Consider the following 23,990-nt stretch of genomic DNA (forward strand, 5'->3'; position numbering starts at 1 on the left):
AGTTGTATGCAATGTACTCTACCTTGAATGGTCCCTTAGAATATGCGTTAACTACTTATGCTAAATCATCTTTTCCACCTTGCATTTAGCTGCGATGCTCAGTTGGAGTACCTTTCCTTGACCTGAAGAAGAGCTTTGTGTGGCTCACAAGCTTGTCTAACTCACCAACAGTAGCTGATCCAATAAAAGATACTGCCTCATCCACTGTGGCTTCAAGTTAGCCAGGTTACTTTGACATAGGTCCTTCTGAAGCAAGATTCTTAACTTCCAGAAAAGTAACAGTTTTGCAAGAAGTTGCCGGTGTCACAATGGGTTACAGCTTTTAAAAGGAGCAACAGACTTCAGGGACTTACAAGGACAAATCTGTTCATCTAGAAATGCATTAGTATTGCTAATTTAAAGTACCACTACACAAATGCCTCACATTACATCTCTAAAATTTTCTTTAAAAAATTCATTAACTAACAGCTCTGTCAGCCAAATATCAGCAGGCATTTTATTATCCTCTTTCTATCATCATACTGAGTTTGGCTCAAACTGGATCACAGTGAATAAGAAATGTTTATTAATGTTTGTATCTGCCAAAACAACCCTCTGACTTAATGCAAAGTGCCTGCTGTGAAAATTTTTGCCTGAAATCCAAGTTATCCTCTGGACTGATTTCTCACTTTTGGATCTGAAAGGAAACCAATTCAACCTGCCTTCCAGATGAGCTCAGATAACTCCATAGTCTTCAGTGGAAGAGAACAGATTTCATGTAACAAAAGAGCATTTTACCGTGTTAATAACATAATGGAAAAGAACATCAGTGGAAAGAGGGATGGTCTTTGGATTTCACATTGCTTCAAGAAAGAAAAGACAAGAAGCTGTTTATAAGAAATATCACTCAGTTGAATTAAATTTTATCTACAATTTAAGTTGCCAATCTGTTTTCTAAAAAGCACATTGCTTCAAGCTGCAACAAAAAGAGCTATGTTTTCAAGTCCCAATATACTTACTGTAAACCATGAGATTATTTTTTACCTCTGTAGGTGTTGTTTCAGGGATCTCACGAAGAATAATAATGCATCGCTTATGGTTTGGTCTTACTTTCTCCCCTCTCTCATCTACTTGTACCATAGAGGAAGCTAAAATTAAGATACAATTGGACATCAGTAGCTGTAAGACTCGCTGCAATACACACAGAACAGTCAGCAACAAGATTCAAATCAATAAATATTTTGACATATTTGCAGGCATTAAGGATCTCCTTTGGTTAGGATCTAATTTTTCACAACTTGGTCCGTGTATACATATTGAAACAACAATTCAGAAGCCTTTCCTCAGAGTAGCCAAGTAAGAGACAAAGGGAAGAACGTTTCAAATTCTGAAACTGTTTAGAATTCAAATATCAAAAAACACAACAGTGGCAAATGAGCACGAGACGGACTGTAAAGTGTGCTTTGAATTTGGGAAGAAACATGACTGTTTCATTGCCTACATATACTGTTAGAGATCCTGACATCTCTTTAGTTACCTGTAGAGATTATAGACAAAACCAGCTGTGATGAATCTCAGTCTTAATAGGTAAGAGGCAGAGGTGTGTGAAAAGTCAAAGTAAAACCTAAATTTTCAAATCATATTTGGTAGTTAGGCGTTTAAGCTTTCACCAAAAGCAGTATTTTCCCCAACTGGCACTGAACTTTATTTTTATAATAGGTGACTGTCTCCATTCATATTGTTCAGTTCAGAAACAAATACCACTAAGGGAATAAATCTGCACTTCTCGCACAGTGAAGTGAGCAGGTCTTTTGGCACCACAAGGTCTGTATTGACTGCTATGGGCAACCAGAGTGTATTCTCAGTATTAACAATGGAAATCATGTAACTAATCTTGTATTGTAAGACCATGAACTGTGGCTAAAAAAATGTTATTCAGCTATTTTTTTATATAGCGATCACATATCAACCCTGCTTCTCGGCAGATATTGGTGGATAATTTGAGTAACTGAATGATGAGTTTTTGAATCATCTGGAGTCATGAATTCATTTACACGTGCACTACACAACGCAATATACACATTTTCCTAATATTCAAAGGCACTAAGCACTTGCAACTCCCTAGATCAAATGCGAGTTGTGGATGCTCAGTACTTTTCAAAGAATCAGAAAAAAACATGCTCCCAATTGAACAGAAATTAATTTTAGGGGTTTTTCTTGGCATCAGACATGCATCAGGAAGAGCTGATGTTTTTGAATTTCACACTTACATGTGAAGGGAGAAAGTTCCAGGAGCGTGATAAAACAAATCTTGTAAAATCTGTGTCTTTGGCTGGTAACAAGAGACAGATGTTTGAATTACCAGTCAATAATGAGAGAAATCTTAAGTGTAGGCATTTCTCCACTTGTGAGCAGGTGGGGAAGGGGGAAGTGATAGAGTGCAAGAGCTTAAATGATCTATTATTCCATCAATGTGAACATAGCTCAATGTTACATGGACACATCAAAAGGAAATGGATACTGCCTCCCATTCCAATTCAGTGTTTCGCTGCCTACAAAACTAAACTAAAGACAACAACAAATTAGAGTAAGGGGCTGGTTTGAACTCAGGGAAGGGAGTTAAGTTTTTGAAATTCTTAAGTAGAGTCCTACTGAGAAATTTAGATGGGAACAGGGAAAAACATTTATGGATTCCAAGTAAATGTTGCAAAGCAGTAGATTCAAACTGTTTTACAGAAGATGTGGTGTGCAGAGTCAGTACCACAGGAGAACTACCCCTTTCAGTGAACTTTCTACATTAAGTCAGAAGAGCAGACTTGTCATTCTTTAGATTCAGGGAGTAAGATTTTTGCTTTTGGTTAACAAAACTCAGTCCTTATGAAAGCTCTTTCTTTCAAGACAAATTTGAGGAAGTTTACTAAATACAAGATACAAGAGACTGGGGTAGTTATTCTTATATGGATCCGCTTTGGACAGCTTGGTTTCCTCCAAGAAGAATCAATCATAACCCAATTTTTCCATGAACAAAATCAGTAGCTATATGCCAGAGACCAGTCCCACAGAAAGAAGAACAATACAACTGGTTTCTTTAAAACTGAAAGCTCCTTGTATTTAGAGCTTTCAGCAGCACATTTTTTCTACTGATCTAGAAAATATTTTAATATATAAAAAAAGACACATACATCTCAATACTTCAAGAATAAGGTCCATATTGGTGGTCAGCTTCTTAATTCCTTCCATGTTGGCAATTGTCCATATTGGAACAAACTGATCACTGTCCATTTGAGACATTAAGTAAAGATCCTTAGAAAGGTTCTCGCTAGAAGAGAATAAAAATATACATTTTAGGCAAATTCTAGGCGTTCCGAAAAAAGCTTGGAGTGATAGGACAACTACTGTTTTAAGCTTTAAAAAACAAAATAACCGCCATTCTAATCAAGTTGCACATGCTCCCACAGGTTTTCACTCTTGGGAATAAATGCAAACAGAATCAAGGCAATGAAAATAAAGTGAAAGGGCAGCTGAAAGGTGTCGGAGGCTAAGTTGCTGGCGTATTACCCTGCCTGTACAACATCCATCCCAAGGAGCTACTTACCAGTATGCAATTAAGTAGCCTCAACCTCCTAGATTTGTGAAATAAAGAAAATTAGTCTTCACTAAACAAAGGACAACATTGCAGGGTCAGGCTCTGTAGGAGATGGCTGGCTGGCTTCTTTGCCCTTGCAATGTTTCAGCGGTCCCAATCAGCACCAACAGAATTATTGTGGCACATCCACACAGCACCACTTACAGGTCTTTTTGGACCACTGCATTCTGGAACCCCTCCCACAGCAGCCAAGACTTGTTGGAAGAAATAGTGGTTGGATAGTTTCCAGAAAGGAGCTGCAGGTGTGCATTGTTAGATGGAGTTGGCAGGGCCAGCTGAACTGGTTCAGCTCCAACACTTCTAGCTCTTGTCCAAAATTAGGAAGAAAAGACAAGCTGCAGCAGAACTAGAGGATCTCACCTTAGGCATTACGAATGACCAACGCAACCAATACTTGCAGCCATTGTGTGCACATGACAGGCTGTACATGCACTGTAAACCGAGAGCATTCCTGTTGGTGGTCTCTGTTAACAGCTTTCCAGAGAGTGTAGCCTGTTCCCAAGTTTGCTTTTCCAGCAGACTCTGGGCCAGAATCAAACCTGGCATAACCAGATTTACTAGGGGAGCTGACCCGATAGTTGCAAAACTAGTTGCACCCACTTGCACTTATACTATCAGTTACTCAAAGGATTACATCCTAGATGAAGGATACACCCATCCTACCGCCCCTGACAAGTAGCACTTAATTCCATAACCCTCTTTAGAAGGAGAACAACATTCTTCCCTAGCTTCCAACTCCACAGAAGTACTTCATTTTATCCAGCTAGGTCTTTGAGCTGGCCTAGTTCAGCAGAGAATCAAGATCAAGACCTGAACTTTAACCCTGTGGCTTCAAGGCAAAACACAGTAACTGCATCTTTCATGCTAGAAGGATCTCCTGCAGATGTATATACGTACCCCGCATCCAATACAAGTTGACCCAAGGAGGCTGCCCTGACATCATGACAAAATGCCATCTTCCCTGGAGCAGCATACATTACTCAGATACTGCCTGCTACCCCAGCAGCAAGTGAGATCAGGATTTGACCTCTGATCTCCTGGTTTATAACCTCCTTTTCACAGTAAAAAAAAAAGTAAGACCCAGAGCATAGGATATATGTAACCAAAACATGGGGTCCTTTAGCTGCAACTTTCACACAGCATTTAATAGATGCTGAATTAATTCTTCACACAATACCGTGAGAAGCAGAATTCAAGTCGTTTCTTCAAACATTCTTTCAGGTCTTCTGTAGACACGGCAGAGCTGCCTTCACCTGAAAGAGGCACTAAATTAGCATATCCCCACTGGATCCCAATCACGTAACCCAGAACATAATTCAAAAGTGAATTTTAGTTGTGCAAAAAGTGAAAAAATTGAATATCCTCCAGTATAACATGAGAGGAATGTAAGTCTGAGATATACGGCTCTCCAATTGTTTTATCATTTTGAGTTGACCTATTTGTTCATGTATTTTTGCCCATTTGGATCTCTTCCCCTGACAACAGAAACCTTCAAGAGAGGATTCAAAGTACAGGAAAATTTTAACTTTAAAATGCTCTCTTAAAAGACCAGTTAGCATTCAAAAGAGGACTTTAAAAAACAAGGACCACATTTTTAGAACTATGTGGACAAAAGTACATATGCATAAATTACCACTCTAATGTTTATGCAAGTAACTAATTAAAACCTTTGTGTTAGGGAATACTGATTGCGCATACAAACATAGTACTTGTTCAGACATTTGTGCACATACAAATGCAGTTCTTTGATTGTAGCTCAAATGTTAAAAGGCTTCAAGACATGGACACAAGGACCAGACTAATCTCCACACTCATTTTTACATCAACATCAAAGGGATATGAACATACTGGATTTCACTAGAAAAATCTAAAATAAGTTTCACACACAAGACCGTTTCCCATCATAACAGCAACTGACAATCTTAAAATCAATTAATGAAAATGCAGGATGAAAGTGGGACTATTTGTATATGATTTTAGTAAACTTTCTCCTCATGTTATAGACTGTTCCATGTAATAAATGCAACCACACACATGAACCTTCCCGCAGCAGGTTACTGGGGGGAGACACACTAACTTCGCTGTCTTGGTGACCAGAACACTAGGATTCATTCAGAATGTGGTCCAAAAGTCCCTGCCCCAACCCCCATAGGTCACCAAAGTGAGAGATGAACATAAGCTCACCTGAAACACTGCAGAAGGTAATTAACACTGTTCTCAGAGCTGAACACACTCCTCCCATCATCAATAATGCAAATCCAAGGAAACAAGTAAAGCCACGTTTATTTCTCCTTCCCAATAGAAAAGTTTACTTGCATTCACAGAAGTCTTATCACACCAAAAGGGGTGCACAAATTAGTGTATGCACACACATTACACTCCACCCACCACCGAATCAACTCCTCTGGGTTAGATGATGGCAGGAAAAAAAGTTTCCATGCATGCAAAAAACATCTTCACATGAGATGTTGTCCTAAGAGGGTATTGTAAGCAAAGGAAAGCAAGATCTTGAACACATCCTATTCATTTCAGGGGGAGTGCATAAGACACTGTTATCCTGCAGAAAAAAAAGTTTGATTCTAGATGAAGAAGGTTGAGAAATCTTATAAAGTCCTATTCACTGCAAAGGCTAAGTTTATTAAAAGTAACACACTGCTCACAGGATAATATCATAGAAAAGTTCCTTAACACTGCTATTTGATGAGTGAATGGACACTGTCTTCTGGATCTCAGATACCTGTTGCTTCCCTTCTTCCCTCCCTGCAGCTCCACCCTGAAGTCCCACTGTGAAGGGTTCTTCAAGTCTCTGTCCCAACTACACCACACTCTCTTCTGCCCTCCAATACTACTCCCTAGCAATGTCTTTGGCAATGCTATTAAAAGTAATTTTCTAAGGCTGCAGAGGCAGTAGAAGACCTGTATTTTGAGCTTAAGAGGCTCTATTAGTCTTTGCTTAAATAACTTTCTTTCTCTTGTACATTATGTATTAGGTTAAGATGAATAGTCCTGCGATAACAATTATTCCACTTGAAAGCTCTACAGAGCAGCTTTGTTTCTGCTTTGTTCAGTGCCTTGACTCTTTATGCTATAAGTGATAACCGATGAAGAGAAGACAGCATTTGTGCATTTACAGCATGAAAAATTGCATTAAGCTGTGGACTTTAAAAAGTCTAGAAAAAGAAAGGCAGATCACATTCTGGGTGCATGAACATTAACAGTGAGAAATCCCTTAAGACTATAAGAGTTAAAGACAACACACAATATAAAATGCTACTGTAGCTTGAACACTCACCAGAAATATAAATTTGGTATCCAAGATCCTCAGTTGCCAGGGCCATTCCATTAGCAGCTGCTTCCTCAATACCAGTGCCATTTCTTGTAGTTTCACAAGATGGAGAATACATCACTTCATATTGCTTACAGCTATCCTCCACAATCTCTACATTACCTGGCAAAGAGAACATGCCCAGTAAATAGAAAGGACACATCAGTTTAAGCATATTTTCCATCTGAAAAATGTATTGTCTGGCATTGTTACAAAGAACACCGAAGAATATTGTAACTGAAAGACTCATTTTTTTAGTTTGTTTCTTTGTATATAGGCAGTTTTTCTTTGTTTCCCTTGTTTGTACTGGTGTCTCAACGTTTCTGTAAAACAAGAAAATTTGGGATAGAATGGAGTGTAGTTTCTGTTTAGTATCTGATGTGGTTGGAGTGGAACAGGGGAAAGTTTACTTGCAGAAGGACTGATTGATCAAATAGGTCTTTTCCAGGCCTACCACAACTTTCATTAACCAACTCAAAGTCGCATTAGCGGTAAAGGACATTATTGGTGAAATGCACTTAAGTACAGAAGAAACAGCATGAAGACAAGTAAAGGCACATTTGGAGAAATATGCTTTAGCTTTTTTAAGCAGCATAAAGGAGTATGAAATATTTTTAGCCATTCAAAAAGATAAACATGAAACCACCAAGATTTTTTTTAAATTATTTATTAAACAAGAAATATCTCTTATTGGACCAACTTCTGTTGGTGAAAGAGACAAGTTTTTGAGCTTACACACACTATTTTTCAGGAATTTAGCCAGTCTCAATTATTTGAAGATCACCCTCTGTATCCTTTACCAACCTATAATCTAAATATCAATTTGATAATCTTAATGCTGTATAGATTTGGACTCATGAGGTGGATTCTAGTGTTAAGCAAGTCTGACATTCCATATAACAAAGGGGTGATCTCTTATCCAAAGTAAGACCAAACAGGTTTCAAACAAATTCACACAGAATGCCAGCTAATGAATTTAAAGTTAGATATTTCTGAACTATGTGAAACAGTGACCTGATCCAAAGTCCATTGGCTTCTATGAGCTTTGGATCCTGCAACCTTAACTGCAAGTTAAATGGCCAATTCATTCAACTCTCAGTGACACATGGAAGTTGGAGGTGCTGAGCATCTCACAGGATGAGATCATTAGATTAAGTTCTTTGAAGTAGCAAGATGGCAACCTTCTACCTCCTAATTATTTCAACTGTCTAGAACTCTTCAATGCTACACAACAGAAAATCTGAGTTAACCTTGGAATTATTATTGCCAAGCAAATATTTGCTTATGATTGCTGTAAATTAATACACATTGCTTCCACTGGAAAATAAAATTACACTAGGTTTTCTGTGATATTGAATGTTTATATATAAACCTTTTCACTATACATTCACAAAAATTAAAGACATGGTTCTTGCACTGAGCTAAAGAATGAACACACTTGTTCTGGGAGCAGAGTTTTTAAAAATTCTTATTAGATTTTTTTTTCAAACTGTTGCCACACTTAACCCCTGAGGCCTTATTATTATTATTGGTATTTACCAATTTGCCCCCATAATTTCCTAGTTTTTGGGTGGGAAAAGCATGTGAGTTTTTACCCATTTTCACCTGAATTTTAGCTTTTTTGGACCTGGGATTTGGGGAAGTGGATGGGGCCACTCACATTTGCAGAGAAACCTAAAGCAAGGATAGGGAGCAGGTCGTGCTAGAAGAACTAGAGAATTGCATGTATTCTTCCCCTACTCACAGTCGCGCATTAAATCAAATGCAGCGTTAATCCACCCTACACTACCTTCTCCTACAGAATCCCTCTGCACCAGAAAGACTCCTGTGCTGTGACCAGCTGGAGAATATGTCTGAATGGCTCTGCCAGAGATGATAGGAGAGAGTGGGGCACAGGGAGCCAGGAGAGATAACAGAAGCACAGGGCCTTGAGCATACACCCAAAATGTATTCTGATCTCCAGGACTCTGTCAAAGCAACGTTGGGGAAATGCAGTGAAGGAAACCTCAGTGTTCTGTTACTACGTGCCTCCTTCTGCAGAAGTGACCTCACCAGTTACCACCACTTACCTGGAACTCTTGGCTTGACACCTTTGGCCATCCATCCCACAGGGGTCAGTAGAGTTCCTCTGCAGGACTTAGTCACCTGGTACTTAGCTACACTCAGACTGAGAACTTCAAATAACTGACAGCAAATGAACAATTTTAGACAAAGGAGATGTGGTGTTTATTCTTCTCTAGCAGCTGTCTAGAGACTCCATGATGCCAGAGCAAAGCTAGACCTTGCTGATAGACTGACAGCAAAGCCTCTCCTTCCCAGGGATATTCTCACCTGCTCTCACAGGTGAGCAGATGTCTTTAAGGCTTGGCATTCCCACAAGGTACTGATACACAGCAGCTGATATGGAGATTGATTCATAACCTTCCTATTCTCCTTTAGCCAGATATTTGACAGGAATGTATTTTAATTTCTGAAAAGCTGAACATGAGCATTGTTTCCTTAGAGCTTTTCCATCTTACTCCCCATCACATCCCTGGTCTACAGGGGTTTTATTTATTTATTATTAAATGAGCATAATTATATTGGTTCATATTTTTTCCTTTTTTTTTTTTTTTAAAGAATTATACCATTACAACTTCTGAGTAAAGTTACCAGTTTAAATGTGCTTTCATCATTATAACCACTTTCACACTACAGGTGTTGCACAGCTTTAATTATGCCAATACAGCTTAAGCAGGATGATTGTGTGTGTTTACACAAGACATTTATATCACGGGAACAGGCCAATATTCAAAGCTGTTTAAAGATAAGATGGCAGCACATATAGATGCTAATTAAGTAGTGTCAGAACAGAAAAAACATGAAGTAAATCATGGTAATTCATTTCTTAGCACCAAAGAGCTGGTGTTCAGTTTATAGGATTAAATCACATCCAATTTACATGCAGTAGCAGCACTCAAGACTACACTGTAATTCATCAAGGCAAAATGGCTGGCTGCCATGAATGGAATGTTTTGCTCAGTAAAGGACTCATGCTGGAAGAGCTACTGATTTGTAGAGGAGTAAGATTCCTGCCACCAGATGATTCTTCACTTATCCTAAGATTTTAAAAGGCATTTGCCAGTGTCTGTCTACACTTATATAGCTGCAGCTGCACTGCTGTAGTGCTTCACTGCAGACACTACCTACGCCAGTGGGAGAGCTTCTCCTGCTGGCACAGGTAATCTACCTCTTCAAGAAGTGGTAGCCAGGTCTATAGTAGAATTCTTCCATCGACTTAGCTCTATCTCTCAGTGGATTTTTCACAGCCCTGACAGATGTAACTATGCCAGCATCAGTTCCCAGTGTAAACCAACCCTTCATTTGCATATGGACACACAGATTCACCCAGAAGTGTTTTACCACCTGAACTTTACAAATAAATAAATAAATAAAATAAACAAACTAAAAACAAAAAACAAAAAAAAAAAACCACCCACCTACCTTATGGACAGGTAGATTGTTAACAAAGTTAGTTAAGATTTACACAAGTACAGTCTAAGCTTTAAGCAAGCAATTGCCTTTTAACTGCTCTGCAGCATACATCCAGTTGAAGTGTAACTGTGGAATAGCTGCATAATCTATCTGGATTGTGTGTGGCCCTCAGATCTCATAATCTTTCTGTTCACAGGGTCAAGCATATACTAAAGTGCAGCAATGGTGAGAAAAAGCAACAGAGACAAAGCAAGAAATGAAGAAATAATCAAAACGGGGGGGAGGTGGAGACAGAGTATAGAATCCATTTCTGCACATTTAGCAGCTTGTTTCCCTCATAGCGCGATACTTGGTCATCATTGGGCCTCTTAAGTATTATAGGGGGCCATAACACACTGTTCCCTTCTTGGATTACTTTTCATATCCTGCCTGTTCTTCCTCAGTACAGCTTTAGGTACCAACTCAGAGTCTTAAACTAATGTTCATTCAGATCAGACCTTTCTGCAGTCCCTACTATTTACTGATGCAGTTAATGGGCAGTAAACGGCTTCAGAAAACTTGTCATATTCAACCCATGTTGGCTCCTACATCAGCCTCTAGAACTATTCTTTCAAGGACAACATTGGTTGCTTCTTACTGCTGGATTTAGGTTCATACAGAATACGCACAATCCAAACTAAGCAAGGGATTAAGTCATCATTTGCGTTTAGACATCTCACCCTCACTATGAGTTCCTGGTGCAGCAGCTGTTTCTTGCCACAAATGCTCAGTGCCATTGGTCACTGGTACAGCTTCAGTGCTTCCCTGTGGATCTTCTTGCCATACTTTTGCATTTGGATTTAAGCCAGTACCTTTTGATGTTACCTGCTGAAGAGACAAAAGTAAATTATTTGCAAAAATAATCCAAGAAGAATGAGAAAGTAATTAGGGCAGTTATTACGGCTTGGCATAGTGCTTTCTTTAAGACAGTTAAATAACCAAAGAGGCAGAAAACAGACTATCTTTCACCTTCCAAGAGAGAACAGGTTCTTAGACACTTTTTCCATCAGTCTGACTTTTAAGTCCCTTGACAGTTTATAGTATCTTGTTTCCCATTTCATGATGGCCCTCTTCTCCCCTTTTAACCTCCATTTTATGAGTAATTTTTAGCCATGCAGTGACTAGGGCAATGGCACTAGTATGGGGATTTTTTGCAAGTAGAGGTAAGGGGCCAGATGCATGAGATTGACAAGTCAAGGTTTACACAAAATTTCTGATTGATCCATAATCCCCCACCCCTTTGGCAAAAGAGGGGGAAATCTCCCCATTCCAACCTCTTCCTTGAGAGGGATGGAAGGCAGCCCATTATATGGCACTGTGCTCTGGAGACAGGGAACCTGTGGTGTGTGTGGAGCGAGAGAAGTGTTCAGCCATGCAACTCAGCCCTGACAAAGCACCACCTCTCAGCTAGGCAAGAATAAAGTTGTTTCCTGCAAGCATTTCTGCCCCTTAGTCACAGTTAGCAGCTCTCTCCCACTCAGGCTACGTCTACACTACAGGATAAATTCGAATTAGCTTAAACAGATTTTATAAAACAGATATTAAAAAGTCGATTGTGTGCGTCCACATTAGGCACATTAATTCAGTGGTGCGCGTCCATGGTCCAAGACTAGCGTCGATTTCTGGAGCGGTGCACTGTGGGTAGTTACTGTAAAATAATGAGGCCAATAACGTCGATTTGCCTCCACACTAACCTTAATCCGATATAGTAATATCGATTTTAGCGTTACTCCTCTCGTTTTGTAGGAGTACAGAAATCGATTTAAAGAGCCCTTTAAATCGATATAAAGAGCAGTGTAGGGTGGGCGGGTGCAGCGTTAAATCGATTTAACGCTGTTAAAATCGGTTTAACAGCGTAGTGTGGACCAGGCCTCAGAGTAGGAAACAAAGGGAGAAATTTATTGTGGCACCTGGAAAAGTTTTCTGCTCAGCCACAGCCTGCCACAACTCCCATGAGGTTAAATTTTGATACTGTGAGACAAAAAAATTAGAATAGCTACTTAAGTGCTGAGCATCTCAAGGAGATATTCCAGTTCAGTGACTGGAAAACAAAATATTGACAGGTAAAGTTTCCTGCAGCAACAAATCCCCCTGTCCAGAGTTATGGGATGCACAATGACTTCAGGAGATAGGAAATTAAGAAGGCAGCAAAACTGAGTACTAGTGCACAGATACCATATCCGAAGGAGTGAAGGAAGCCAATACCGAGTGTCTGAAAGAGGTTATATGGAAAACAAAATTACTTCCTCACAATTTTCTGTTAAGGCATCTTCTCTATGTCAGTGAGTTTAACTGCAGATAAGCCTAAAACCTTGTAATGGTTCCCAAGAGTTTCAGTGATATTCCCGTTGCCACATTACCACCTCTTTCCACACTTCTCCTCCCGCACCACAACTCCAAGACAAAAAAAATCAGAATGGGTTTGAACATGTTCCTCCAGCTGTTAGAAATGCAAGAGCCTCGATTTCAAAATTCCCAATCAAAAATTTCCTTGAAAAAGAAACAAAAACAAAAAAACAAAACAAAAAAACCCACCCACACACAAGTCAACTGTCACCAAACATTTACTAAAGATGTCTTAATTCATGCCAACAGTATGATAGCGGAAGAGAGAGTTGCGTATCTTTCCCTAAAGAAACGCAATCCAAAAAAATCAGGAAGTTGGACGTATCAGAGTTTAGCCTTCTAGAGTCTCTGGCATTAAGGAGTAGCTTAGTACTGTGCCTTGAAAATAGGACAAGGATAAGGAAACTGTCTAATTAGTCATAGGAATAATTCTATTTATCTCTGTCAAGGTTCATACAAAGATCCAAAGCACTTATAAATTGAAAATAAGATAAGTTTATAGCATTAAGCTACACGTAACAATGTCCCAGAAATATAACGTTTTCAGTAGGTTTATGGTCAAGGGAGAGACAGTGATTGTCATAGCTGATTCTGGAAAACGGAGGACATACTTCAAGGTAAGAAGAATTTAGAACTAGAAGTATCAAGTTTGGTTAGAGTCACAGCTAAGTTTTCCCCTTTCATGAACGACAGGCAGAAGAATACAGGAGTGGGGGGAAGGAAAGTGAGAACCAGCAGCAGAGACATGGTTAACATGAGTGCATTATTAAGATTTTCCTCCTCACTCAATCCTTTGGGCTGACTTTATGAGGAGAGGCTGAGGGTACTGGGGTTATTTAGTCTGCAAAAGAAAAGAGTGTGTGGGAGGAGGGGAGGGGGGTCTGATAGCAGCCTTCAACTACCTGAAGGGGGGGGGGGTTCCAAAGAGGATGGAGCTCGGCTGTTCTCAGTGGTGGCAGATGACAGAACAAGAAGCAATGGTCTCAAGTTGCAGTGGGGCAGGTCTAGGCTGGATATTAGGAAACACTATTTCACTAGGAGGGTGGTGAAGCACTGGAATGGGCTACCTAGGGAGGTGGTGGAAACTCTATCCTTAGAAGTTTTTAAGGCCCGGATCGACAAAGCCTTGGCTGAGATGATTTAGTTGGTGCTGGTCCTGCTTTGAGCAGGGGACTGGACTAGATGACCTTCCGAAGTCTCTTCCAACCCTAATTCCAACTGTTCCCCTGGAAGGGGATAAGACTTCTGAGAACCTCAGAAAGAGCCAAATAGAATATTTCACACATGTAGAAGTCAATGTCAAAGCAGCATGCTCCTGTCTACAGCAGGAGAGCAGAGTCAGGATTTATGAACTCTACAAGTTCAAACTGAGCAACACGGCCACATTTAGCTCATCATCTGTACATCTCAGTGAAACCCCAGGTAGGACAGGCATAATGTTTACTTACTTGACAGGTGTATTGTGACCTTAACATCCAAGCATTTTCACACATGCACAAGTGTCTCATCTCTCAATAACCAGTCACATGAATGTTGCTGTTTGTAAAGAGGATGAAGCTTCTAAAGTCAACATGCCAAACAGTGGTGCTTGAAGTCAGACAGTAAGATCACTCTTCAAGGAATGTTTTTAGAAGCTTTCAAATTATAAGGAGCATTTCCAAGTCAGACAAAGGCTTTGCAACTTTATTAATATGCTTACTGTAGCATCCAGAGTCCAGGCACCAAAAACAGAACAAGCTGTCAGCATGGGGAATGATTTCTCCCCCATATAGTTAGATGGACTTGTATCAGAAGACCACCAGCCTTGAAACTGGTTTGTTTCGAGTATATCCACTCTGCTCAGAACACATGGATACTCCGACCTCCATGGAGCCAGGACTGCAAGTGCCTAATCTCTCAGCTATGTTGATTTGGATCAGTGATTTTTGGTCATGCATGCTACCAAATACATGCTTTTTGGTCGTTTCAGAGGTGGAAAGAAACTATCTGCCAGAATAGCAAACATGCCTGGGATTATTCTATAAATTGCACATATGCCAAAATTTAATCTAGAGGACACTTTTTTTAGATAGTGAATTGGATCATCAGATATGATACTCAACAAGCTATCTCCCTAATTTCCAAGGATGAGGTCTGGCTAAAAGAGGGCCTCATTCATCTCATTGCCATGATGCAAGACTTCAGATGGTAATGATGTGGAGGAACAAAGCAACAGCCAAGTTTATTTTTTAAACTGAGACTCTACCTGAATGTCCATTTCCAACTAAACACTAAAAGGACTCTGAGAAAATGATAGGTAGTAAAATGATGAAGGAATCAGATCTTGCCTTCTTTTATATGGGGCTTCCTACTTCTGTTGTTCAAGTCTCACTTTCAGGAGAGAGGCTGTGCTAATAAACGAGGTCTGCAATCAGATCTATCCACATCCAAAAGGCAACTAATTGTGGTACTATCTTGTACTCTATGACCCAACCCTATGTCCAATGAATTCAGTCTCAAGACTTCCGTTGACTCTGAAGGGTCACGATCAAGCTCCCAGTGTATGCAGTTTTTCTGAAGCCAGAGTGTGGAATGCAAGTACTCTCATTCCACCCCATCAAATGCCTTTTTAGCAGAGAGTTTACAGTATGGACTCTTGCTTATTCAACTGAGCTTGATAGACAAATAGTACTGTTTTTCAAATACTACTGGTCCCATTTACCACATGAAGACTTTTTGTTTCAGTCCACTGAAGTATTTTCACAAAGCAGTTATGACACTGCAGCGAGACAATGATCAGTAAAACTAATATTTACAAAATGACAGAGTTGGCCTGCTTGAAAGCTCTGCTCAACAGAACATTAAGTCTACCAGGAAGCTATCCAAAACCAGAGACTTCCCAGAAGACATGCTCTGGATAGAAGCCAGTATGTCATTCCAGGAATTCCCTCTGATCTGGAGACAGATTGTTGATAGTTAGGGATACTTTGAATGTTAGGTATGACATCTGTCTTTTCTTTAGACTGATGGAGAGAAATACCAGTACTGGAACTCCTTGCACATGGCCAGGGCCAGTTACAGGGGATGCCTCTAACACACTAAGAAGCTTTACATCCAGTTTCACCTGCTCACTAAACAGTTTGTCTGCTTTAACGCTCCAAGAAGTAGGCTTGTTCAGCTTTGGATATGAGAAATTCAGAGGAAATCAGATACCAGCACATTCAGTTACCATTTCAGCTTGAAATAAAAACTTTATCTTATGGAATGGTTTTGTAGTTAGTCTCACAAAACCTAAACATGAGCACTCAAGCTGTGTGTTTCAGTCTGTGGTCCTTTCCAGAGTCGAAAATAATAAACTCTCCTTAAGAGAGATTAGAAAAGTTGACCGACATCACTTATAGTATCCTGGAATGTAAGCACTGTATTTCTTTTGTATTTCAATAAATTCTCTAAAGACAGACTTAATTGTGAAAGCCAAACTAGTTTTACTTAAACCTCTGGTCATTTTCCTATGTGTTTAATAATTTCTCCTGCTAAGTATCTTCTTCAAAATAATTTTGTTTAACAGATACTTGCTCATCCTACTTTATCCTGCAGAGCAGTCATAATGCTGAATTTGTGACATCAGTGTTTTCCTTGGCAACAGATTGGGAGTGCAAGACTGGGGCTCCCCTTTAGGAACAAACATTTTGTACTTATATAGCAGATCTTTTCAGCTGAGACTGTCAATTTTACAGCTGGGAAAACTGAGGCAGAGAAAAAACAGTGATTTGACAAAGGTCACATGATAAATCTATGGGAGAGCTGGGAATAAAACCCAGCTCTCCTCAGCAGAATAATCTGAAACATTTATTGGGGGGGCGGGGAGGGAGGGAGAGAGAAGAAAAGATGCTAGCAAATCAAGTTTCTTTCTGGAAGACTGTAGCCCTTTTCTGAGTTATTTGGAAATAAAAGAGAGTAACGTAGCATTGAAGCAGATAAACCATGGCTGATATTCCCAAACAGAGCTCCTTTCCGCTCATTGTTACAGGACATCTTGTTGTCAACTAAGGAGGAATTAGAAATAAGCAAGTACCCTGAACATGCCAGGAAACTCTCAGAAAATAAGTTATAATATTAACAGTTGTGTGAAAGCTGATTTGACTGAACACAATGGCTTCTCCATTAGTCAAGATGGCCACCGACTGCCAAAATCTGGCTCATGTTACTTTGTAAAGCACTTTTAAGAGATGACGTAAGAGGTGCTAGATAAAACCAGATTCTGTTTATCTTTATGACGACAAGGTTTTCCAGGAGAGGGGCATGCAGGATAATGCACACCATGTATGCTGCAGTTTTTAGGCCAACAAGCAGAGCTACAGATTGATTATATTCTGCTTGGAGTATGAGATTTTTTTAACTGCTTGTGTCATAACCCTCAGATAAGCCTGCATGAGTTTTGTCTTATTGCCACAAAAAGAGAAGGAGGAAGCCCTTACACACTGAATGGTGCTACTCAGGCATATTCCCTTCATGCTGCCATGTTTCTACAGCTATGAAACATCACTGAGGCACCAACTAGGAGAGATTGCCTTATTACATTTTTTAACTTTCCCCAACAGTTTAAATAGCTAAAAATACACAAATCTAATATTTCCCAGTAAGAGAGTAATGTCATCACCAGAATTATAGACTCTAATGAACACTGAGGTGAAGTAAAGCTGCTGAAACTCAAATTAGAAATATCAAATCACAGCTGTGATTGTACTGTGAGAAACTCAAAGCATTCTTCCAATGTACCAACATTGTTTATTTAATGTGAACAATATGCTTGGCCCTGCATGATCCACACAAATACAGGCTCTGTAACGAAGAGACATGGAACGTACTTCTGCACAGACGTCATACTATTATATGCCCACAGTCCATTCTATCAACAGCTCTAAACCTACACCAGGTTGGAAAGGTAATATATTTAGCACCAATAATTTTTCAAGTTACAAACCATACCAAGTATCAGACAGGTAGCTGTCTTAGTCTGGATCTGTAAAAAGCAACAAAGAGTCCTATGGGGCAGCTTATAGACTAACAGACGTATTAGAAACATAAGAACGGCCATACCGGGTCAGACCAAAGGTCCATCTAGCCCAGTATCTGTCTACTGACAGTGGCCAATGCCAGGTCCCCAGAGGGAGTGAACCTAACAGGCAATGATCAAGTGATCTCTCTCCTGCCATCCACCTCCGTCCTCTGATGAACAGAGGCTAGGGACACCATTCTTTACCCATCCTGGCTAATAGCCATTTATGGACTTAGCCACCATGAATGTATCCAGTTATCTTTTAAACACTGTAATAGTCCTAGCCTTCACAACCTCCTCAGGCAAGGAGTTCCACAAGTTGACTGTGCGCTGCGTGAAGAAGAACTTCCTTTTATTTGTTTTAAACCTGCTGCCTGTTAATTTCATTTGGTGACCCCTAGTTCTTGTATTATGGGAATAAGTAAATAACTTTTCCTTATCCACTTTCTCCAGATCACTCATGATTTTATAGACCTCTGTCATATCCCCCCTTAGTCTCCTCTTTTCCAAGCTGAAGAGGCCTAGCCTCTTTAATCTTTCCTCATACGGGACCCTCTCCAAACCCCTAATCATTTTAGTTGCCTTTTCTGAACCTTTTCTAGTGCTAGAATATCTTTTTTGAGGTGAGGAGACCACATCTGTACACAGTATTCGAGATGTGGGCATACCATGGATTTATATAAGGGCAATAATATATTCTCAGTCTTATTCTCTATCCCCTTTTTAATGATTCCTAACATCCTGTTTGCTTTTTTGACCGCCTTTGCGGACTGCGTGGACATCTTCAGAGAACTATCCACGATGACTCCAAGATCTTTTTCCTGACTCATTGTAGCTAAATTAGCCCCCATCATATTGTAGGTATAGTTGGGGTTATTATTTCCAATGTGCATTACTTTACATTTATCCACATGAAATTTCATTTGCCATTTTGTGCCCAATCACTTAGCTTTGTGAGACCTTTTTGAAGTTCTTCACAATCTGCTTTGGTCTTAACTATCTTGAGTAGTTTAGCATCATCTGCAAACTTTGCCACCTCACTGTTTACCCCTTTCTCCAGATCATTTATGAATAAATTGAATAGGATTGGTCCTAGGACTGACCTTTGGGGAACATCACTAGTTACCCCTCTCCATCCTGAGAATTTACCATTAATTCTTACCCTTTGTTCTCTGTCTTTTAACCAGTTCTCTATCCATGAAAGGACCTTCCCTTTTATCCCATAACAGCTTAATTTACATAAGAGCCTTTGGTGAGGGACCTTGTCAAAGGCTTTCTGGAAATCTAGAGTACGCTATGTCCACTGGATCCCCTTGTCCACATGTTTGTTGACCCCTTCAAAGAACTCTAATAGATTGGTAAGACAATTTCCCTTTACAGAAACCATGTTGACTATTGCTCAACAGTTTATGTTTTGAAAGCTTATGCTCCAATACGTCTGTTAGTCTATAAGGTGTCATACGAGCCGTCACTTTATACCATACCAAGGTAGCATTTTTAAAAAGTGCCTCAATACTCCTATTACTAATTATCCCTGTGTGCATGAATGATGAATTTCAGTTGTGTTTTAACAAAAAAAAAAAAAAAAAGTTTACAGTTACCAGCTAACCTTTCCCATGAGCATCTTGATCTCAAATACAACCTTGTTTTGTATATATGGTATAAAGCTGCTGTGCCAAATACTGCTGAGGTACATCAGTCCCAAACTGGACTAACTGCCTTGAACTCCAGTGTAGCAGTAGAATTTGACCAGTCATATGAAGATAACAGAAGTTAATCATGGATGACATATAGCTTATCAGCAGAAGGGAAAGGAGTAGATCAAACAAAGCAACTAATATTAACCAAGTTATAGCATAAGATTTGTTGAATCTTCAGACAGTCACTCCCTGGCTACACAGATTCCTACTTGCTCAAGCTAATTTTAAGTCTAAGCCCTATTCCTATTATGGTGCCTCATTTCTGTCAAATTATTTTAATTCTAAGATCTGCCTCAAAGCATTTGCTGCTCAGAAATAACTAGCTCCTCACCTATAAATTTAACTTTTTTACCCTGTGGTCAGTTACAGGTGTAGATAGCTGTTCACAACTTTAAGTAGTGTTTGTTATCAGCCTGCAGATTTGAAGAGCAACTGCAATCTAACCAAAAATGGAAAAAGGGAGAAAAAGAAACCTAAATCAAAGCACTATGGCTCTGTGGTAAGATCATTTTTCCAAAGTGACACAAACAATATTCATTCCAAAACTTAAATGGCTTTCTTCAAGAAAGTTAGGGGGTTCCCCAGTCCCTTTCTTTAAGCATTCTTAACCACAGTACAAATTTAACTACTTATCTGAAATATGAACAAAACTACCATATGATAAACTAATAGTACATGACCTGTTAATTAACCTCAGGTCAATTATTCCGAACCCTAGTATATTAAATTCTCTAACTAACAACAAAGAATCTTGTGGTACCTTATAGACCAGGGATTGGCAACCTTTCAGAAGTGGTGGTGTGCCGAGTCTTCCTTTATTCATGCTAATGTAAGGTTCCGCGTGCCAGAAATACATTTTAACGTTTTTAGAAGGTCTCTTTCTATGTCTATAATAGATAACTAAACTATTGCTGTATGTAAAGTAAATAAGGTTTTTAAAATGTTTAAGAAGCTTTATTTAAAATTAAATAAAAATGCAGAGCCCCCCAGACTAATTGCTAGGACCCAGGCAGTGTGAGTGCCACTGAAAATCAGCTCGTGTGCCGCCTTCTGCACACATGCCATAGGTTGCCTACTCCTGTTATAGACTAACAGATGTATTGGAGCATAAGCTTTTGTGGGTGAATACCCATTTTATCAGACTGTTGCTTTTTGCAGATCCAGACTAACATGGCTACCCCTCTGATATTGGGCTCTATATTTAACATGAACATAGAAATCACAGATCTGTATCTAGTCCAGTCCCCTGCACTGAGACAGGACTAATTATTATCAGACCATCCCTGAAAGGTGTTTGTCTAATCTGCTCTCAAAACCCTTCAATGATGGAGATTCCAAATTTGTTCCAGTGCTTAACTACCCTTACAGTTAGGAAGCTTTTCCTAAGACCTAAAATAAATCTCCCTTGTCATAATTTAAGCCCAATACTTCTTGTCCTGTCCTCAGTGGTTAAGGAGAACAGTTTATCACCCTCCTCTTTATAACAACCTTTTATGTACTTGAAGACTTATCTCCTCCCTCAATCTTCTTTTCCCCAGATTTAAACCCATTTTTTCCAAATTTTCCTCATAGGTCAAGTTTTCAAGACCTTTAACCATTTTTGTTGCTATCTTCTGGACTGTCTCTAATTTAGCCACATCTTTCCTGGTGCTCAGAATTGAACTCATTAGCCTTATCAGTGCTGAGTAGAGTGGAAGAATGACTTCTGATGTCTTGCTTATAACACTCTTGCTAATATATTCCAAAATATTTGCTCCTCCCACCAACAGTATTACATTTAACATGAATCAGTCTGCTCCACTATAACCTCCAGATCCCTTTTTGCAGTACTCTTTCCTAGAGTCATTTCCCATTTTGTATTTGTGCAATTGATTATTCCTTTCTAAGTGCAGTACTCTGAATTTAATTCTATTCATGTTGCACCATTTTTCCAGTTTGTCAAGATCACTTTTAATTCTAATCCTGTCCTCCAAAGCGCTTGCAACCCCTACCAGTGTGGTATCACCAGCAAACTTTAGAGGTGTATTCTCTCCATTACCAAATCGTTTATGACGATATCAAATAGAATCAGACCAATGAAATCCCTGTGGGACCCCCACTCCATATGCCCTTTCATCTTGGCTGTGAACCTCAGATAACTAGTGAGTACAGTTTTCAAACCAATTCCACACCCAACAGATAGTAGGTTCATCCAGGCTACTTTTCTCTAGTTTGTTTATGAGACTGTCATGTGAGATAATATCAAAAGCCTGACTGAAGTCAAGATACATCACATCTACTAGTTCCCCCCATTCACAAGGCTTGTTACCCTGACAAGTAAACATATTAGGATGGTTTGACATGATTTGTTCTTAACTGTTACTTATCACCTTATCATCTTCTAGGTGCTTACAAACTGATTGTCAATTATGTTGATTTGTCTTACAGTAAATTAAGTCAAACCAATCTGGAACATTTAAACAAAGTGCACTACAGACTATGAAATCTAAACAATGGAATTAAGTTTCACTAAAGTGATGCAGAAAGTGTTTGCTAAACACATTGATCTTTCAGTAATAGTAGATGCGATATCTGTTAGAACCAAATGATCTCCATCCAAATACACAATCAAAGGACTTCATATACAGCCAAGGGTGAAGAAACACTTTACCTAAAAGTGTGGGTCTAATTTATTTGGTGGTGCAATAAAGAAGCAGTCTACTTTGTCCATCAAGGCTACAAACCACAATAACAACAATAAAAGCATAGTTGTAAGTTTTCAGATTCAAAAGAAATGTTCCTTAATGTGCCATGTTTATTTAGGTTCAAAGTACAGAAACACTATACACCTGTATGTACTAGGTTTAGTTAATGAAATTATATAGTCTTTAATTTTACCAAAATATGTATTACTTCCATTTTTTTCCAATTCAGTTTACTAAACTGAAAAACTAACCACAGCAGCTGAATTAAGGAAAACCAGGAAGTCCATTGAAAAAAGGAAGCAGCCAGTTTCTCAGTGGCAAGTAACTACATTGCGAGTTTATGTAATCTTCAGAAAAATGAGAAAGAGTGCAAGTCCAAGAGTACAAATTATAATCTTAAAAGAGAATTAATAGTTTATCCTTTTTCTACTCTATACATACTGTTTTTTCTAGGATTAAATTTTCCTATATGTTACTTTACAAAAGCACTTCCACAATTCCCTTAGTCTTCAAAATGCTTTGAATACATTCAAGAAAAAAAAATATTTGAATAAAAAAAAGTTTCAACTTGCTGTAATTAGTTCCCATCAAACCATATCAAAATATACAAGCAATTAAGAGATCCTGCTAGATTTGATTCTCTTTTTCACCACAGCTGCCTTACAACCTGTGGAATACAATCCTTCCACAGGCTCTATTTATGGGCACAGTTAGCCAGTGCCAAGTTGCTAAGTTGCAGCTTTGCTAGTTTGACGTTTATACAATGCAAAGAACAATATGCTCTGGAATCTACTCAAAGCATTAGCCAGGCAGAGAAAGCAAGGGATCAGCTGATTATATTGCACACATGCAATGGCAGCCTCTGCTTTAAAAAAAGGGGGGGGGGGGGGCCGAATGAAATAACAAAAAAAATCTTTGGATTTTAACATTTAAAAAAACTTCAGTGGTTTCTCTCGCCCACCCCCCACCGTGTAACCTTCACACGCGCCGCGCCATGCACCAGGCAGCCACCAGGGCAACTTTTACAAAAGGTCAATGCGGTGCCTTTCAAGACTCCCCCTCCCCCCACCCGCTTTCCCTCTCTCTAGCATGGCACCGAGAGCCCGGCCACTGACAGAACCTCCCGGGGACGAAGAGATGGGGCGAGGTTTTCTTAACCTCCAGTCCGCCCCACCCTTCACCTTCGCTCTCAAACCGCCCCTCTCACCTCAGCCCCCTCGCTCCTGTCACCCCCCAAAGTCCATTCATGCGGCCTCCTGGGCCCCCCCGCTCTCCTCACTCACCCTCCTCGAGGTGACTCCACAGCCCCTTCCTCCAGGCCGGATTTGCTGTCTCAGGTCCGGCCCCTCCCCCCCGGGCCCGGCCGGCTGGCTCGCTCAGCCGCGGCAGCAGCGTGTGCGGCCTGGAAAGTCACATGGCCCCACAACGCGGCCGGCCGGCCTCGCCGCCTCCCCCCAATCCGGGCCCCCTCCTCACCTCCACGAACAGCAGCATCCTCCTTCTCCCGCCTCCCCCCGAGGCCAGCGGGCCCGGGATCCCGGCTCGGACGGCTCCCCGCTCCCAGGCAGGCTCCGGCAGCGCCAGCGATAAGGACACTCGAGCTCCGCCTCCGGCTGCTGCCGCCAGCCAGGGCCCGGGCCCCCGCCCCTTGCAGATCCTCCGCCTCTCCCCGGCAGCCACCGCCTCTGCCGGGTCACCACCTAGAAGTCCTTCCGGGGTCATCGAAGGCAGTTGGAAGAAACTAGCCAGGGTCTTCTTG

The 23,990-nt window shown here is 40.2% G+C and overlaps 1 protein-coding gene across 1 annotated transcript in view; it reads right to left on the reverse strand.

Moving 5' to 3' along the window:
* Window positions 1–23,875, reverse strand: part of LARP4 (La ribonucleoprotein 4) — a 51,269-nt gene extending 27,394 nt beyond the window's left edge. Inside the window, exons 1-6 of the mRNA XM_050925366.1 lie at window positions 23,708–23,875; window positions 11,144–11,291; window positions 6,918–7,073; window positions 4,803–4,878; window positions 3,162–3,298; window positions 1,024–1,127 (exon numbers count right to left, since the gene is read on the reverse strand). Of these exons, the coding sequence (XP_050781323.1) occupies window positions 1,024–1,127; window positions 3,162–3,298; window positions 4,803–4,878; window positions 6,918–7,073; window positions 11,144–11,291; window positions 23,708–23,725 (639 nt within the window). The 5' untranslated portion in view covers window positions 23,726–23,875. The remainder of the gene's footprint in view (window positions 1–1,023; window positions 1,128–3,161; window positions 3,299–4,802; window positions 4,879–6,917; window positions 7,074–11,143; window positions 11,292–23,707) is intronic.
* Window positions 23,876–23,990: the final 115 nt, after the last annotated feature.

Source organism: Gopherus flavomarginatus, chromosome 16 (genome assembly GCF_025201925.1).
Source record: "Gopherus flavomarginatus isolate rGopFla2 chromosome 16, rGopFla2.mat.asm, whole genome shotgun sequence".
NCBI lineage: Eukaryota > Metazoa > Chordata > Testudines > Testudinidae > Gopherus > Gopherus flavomarginatus.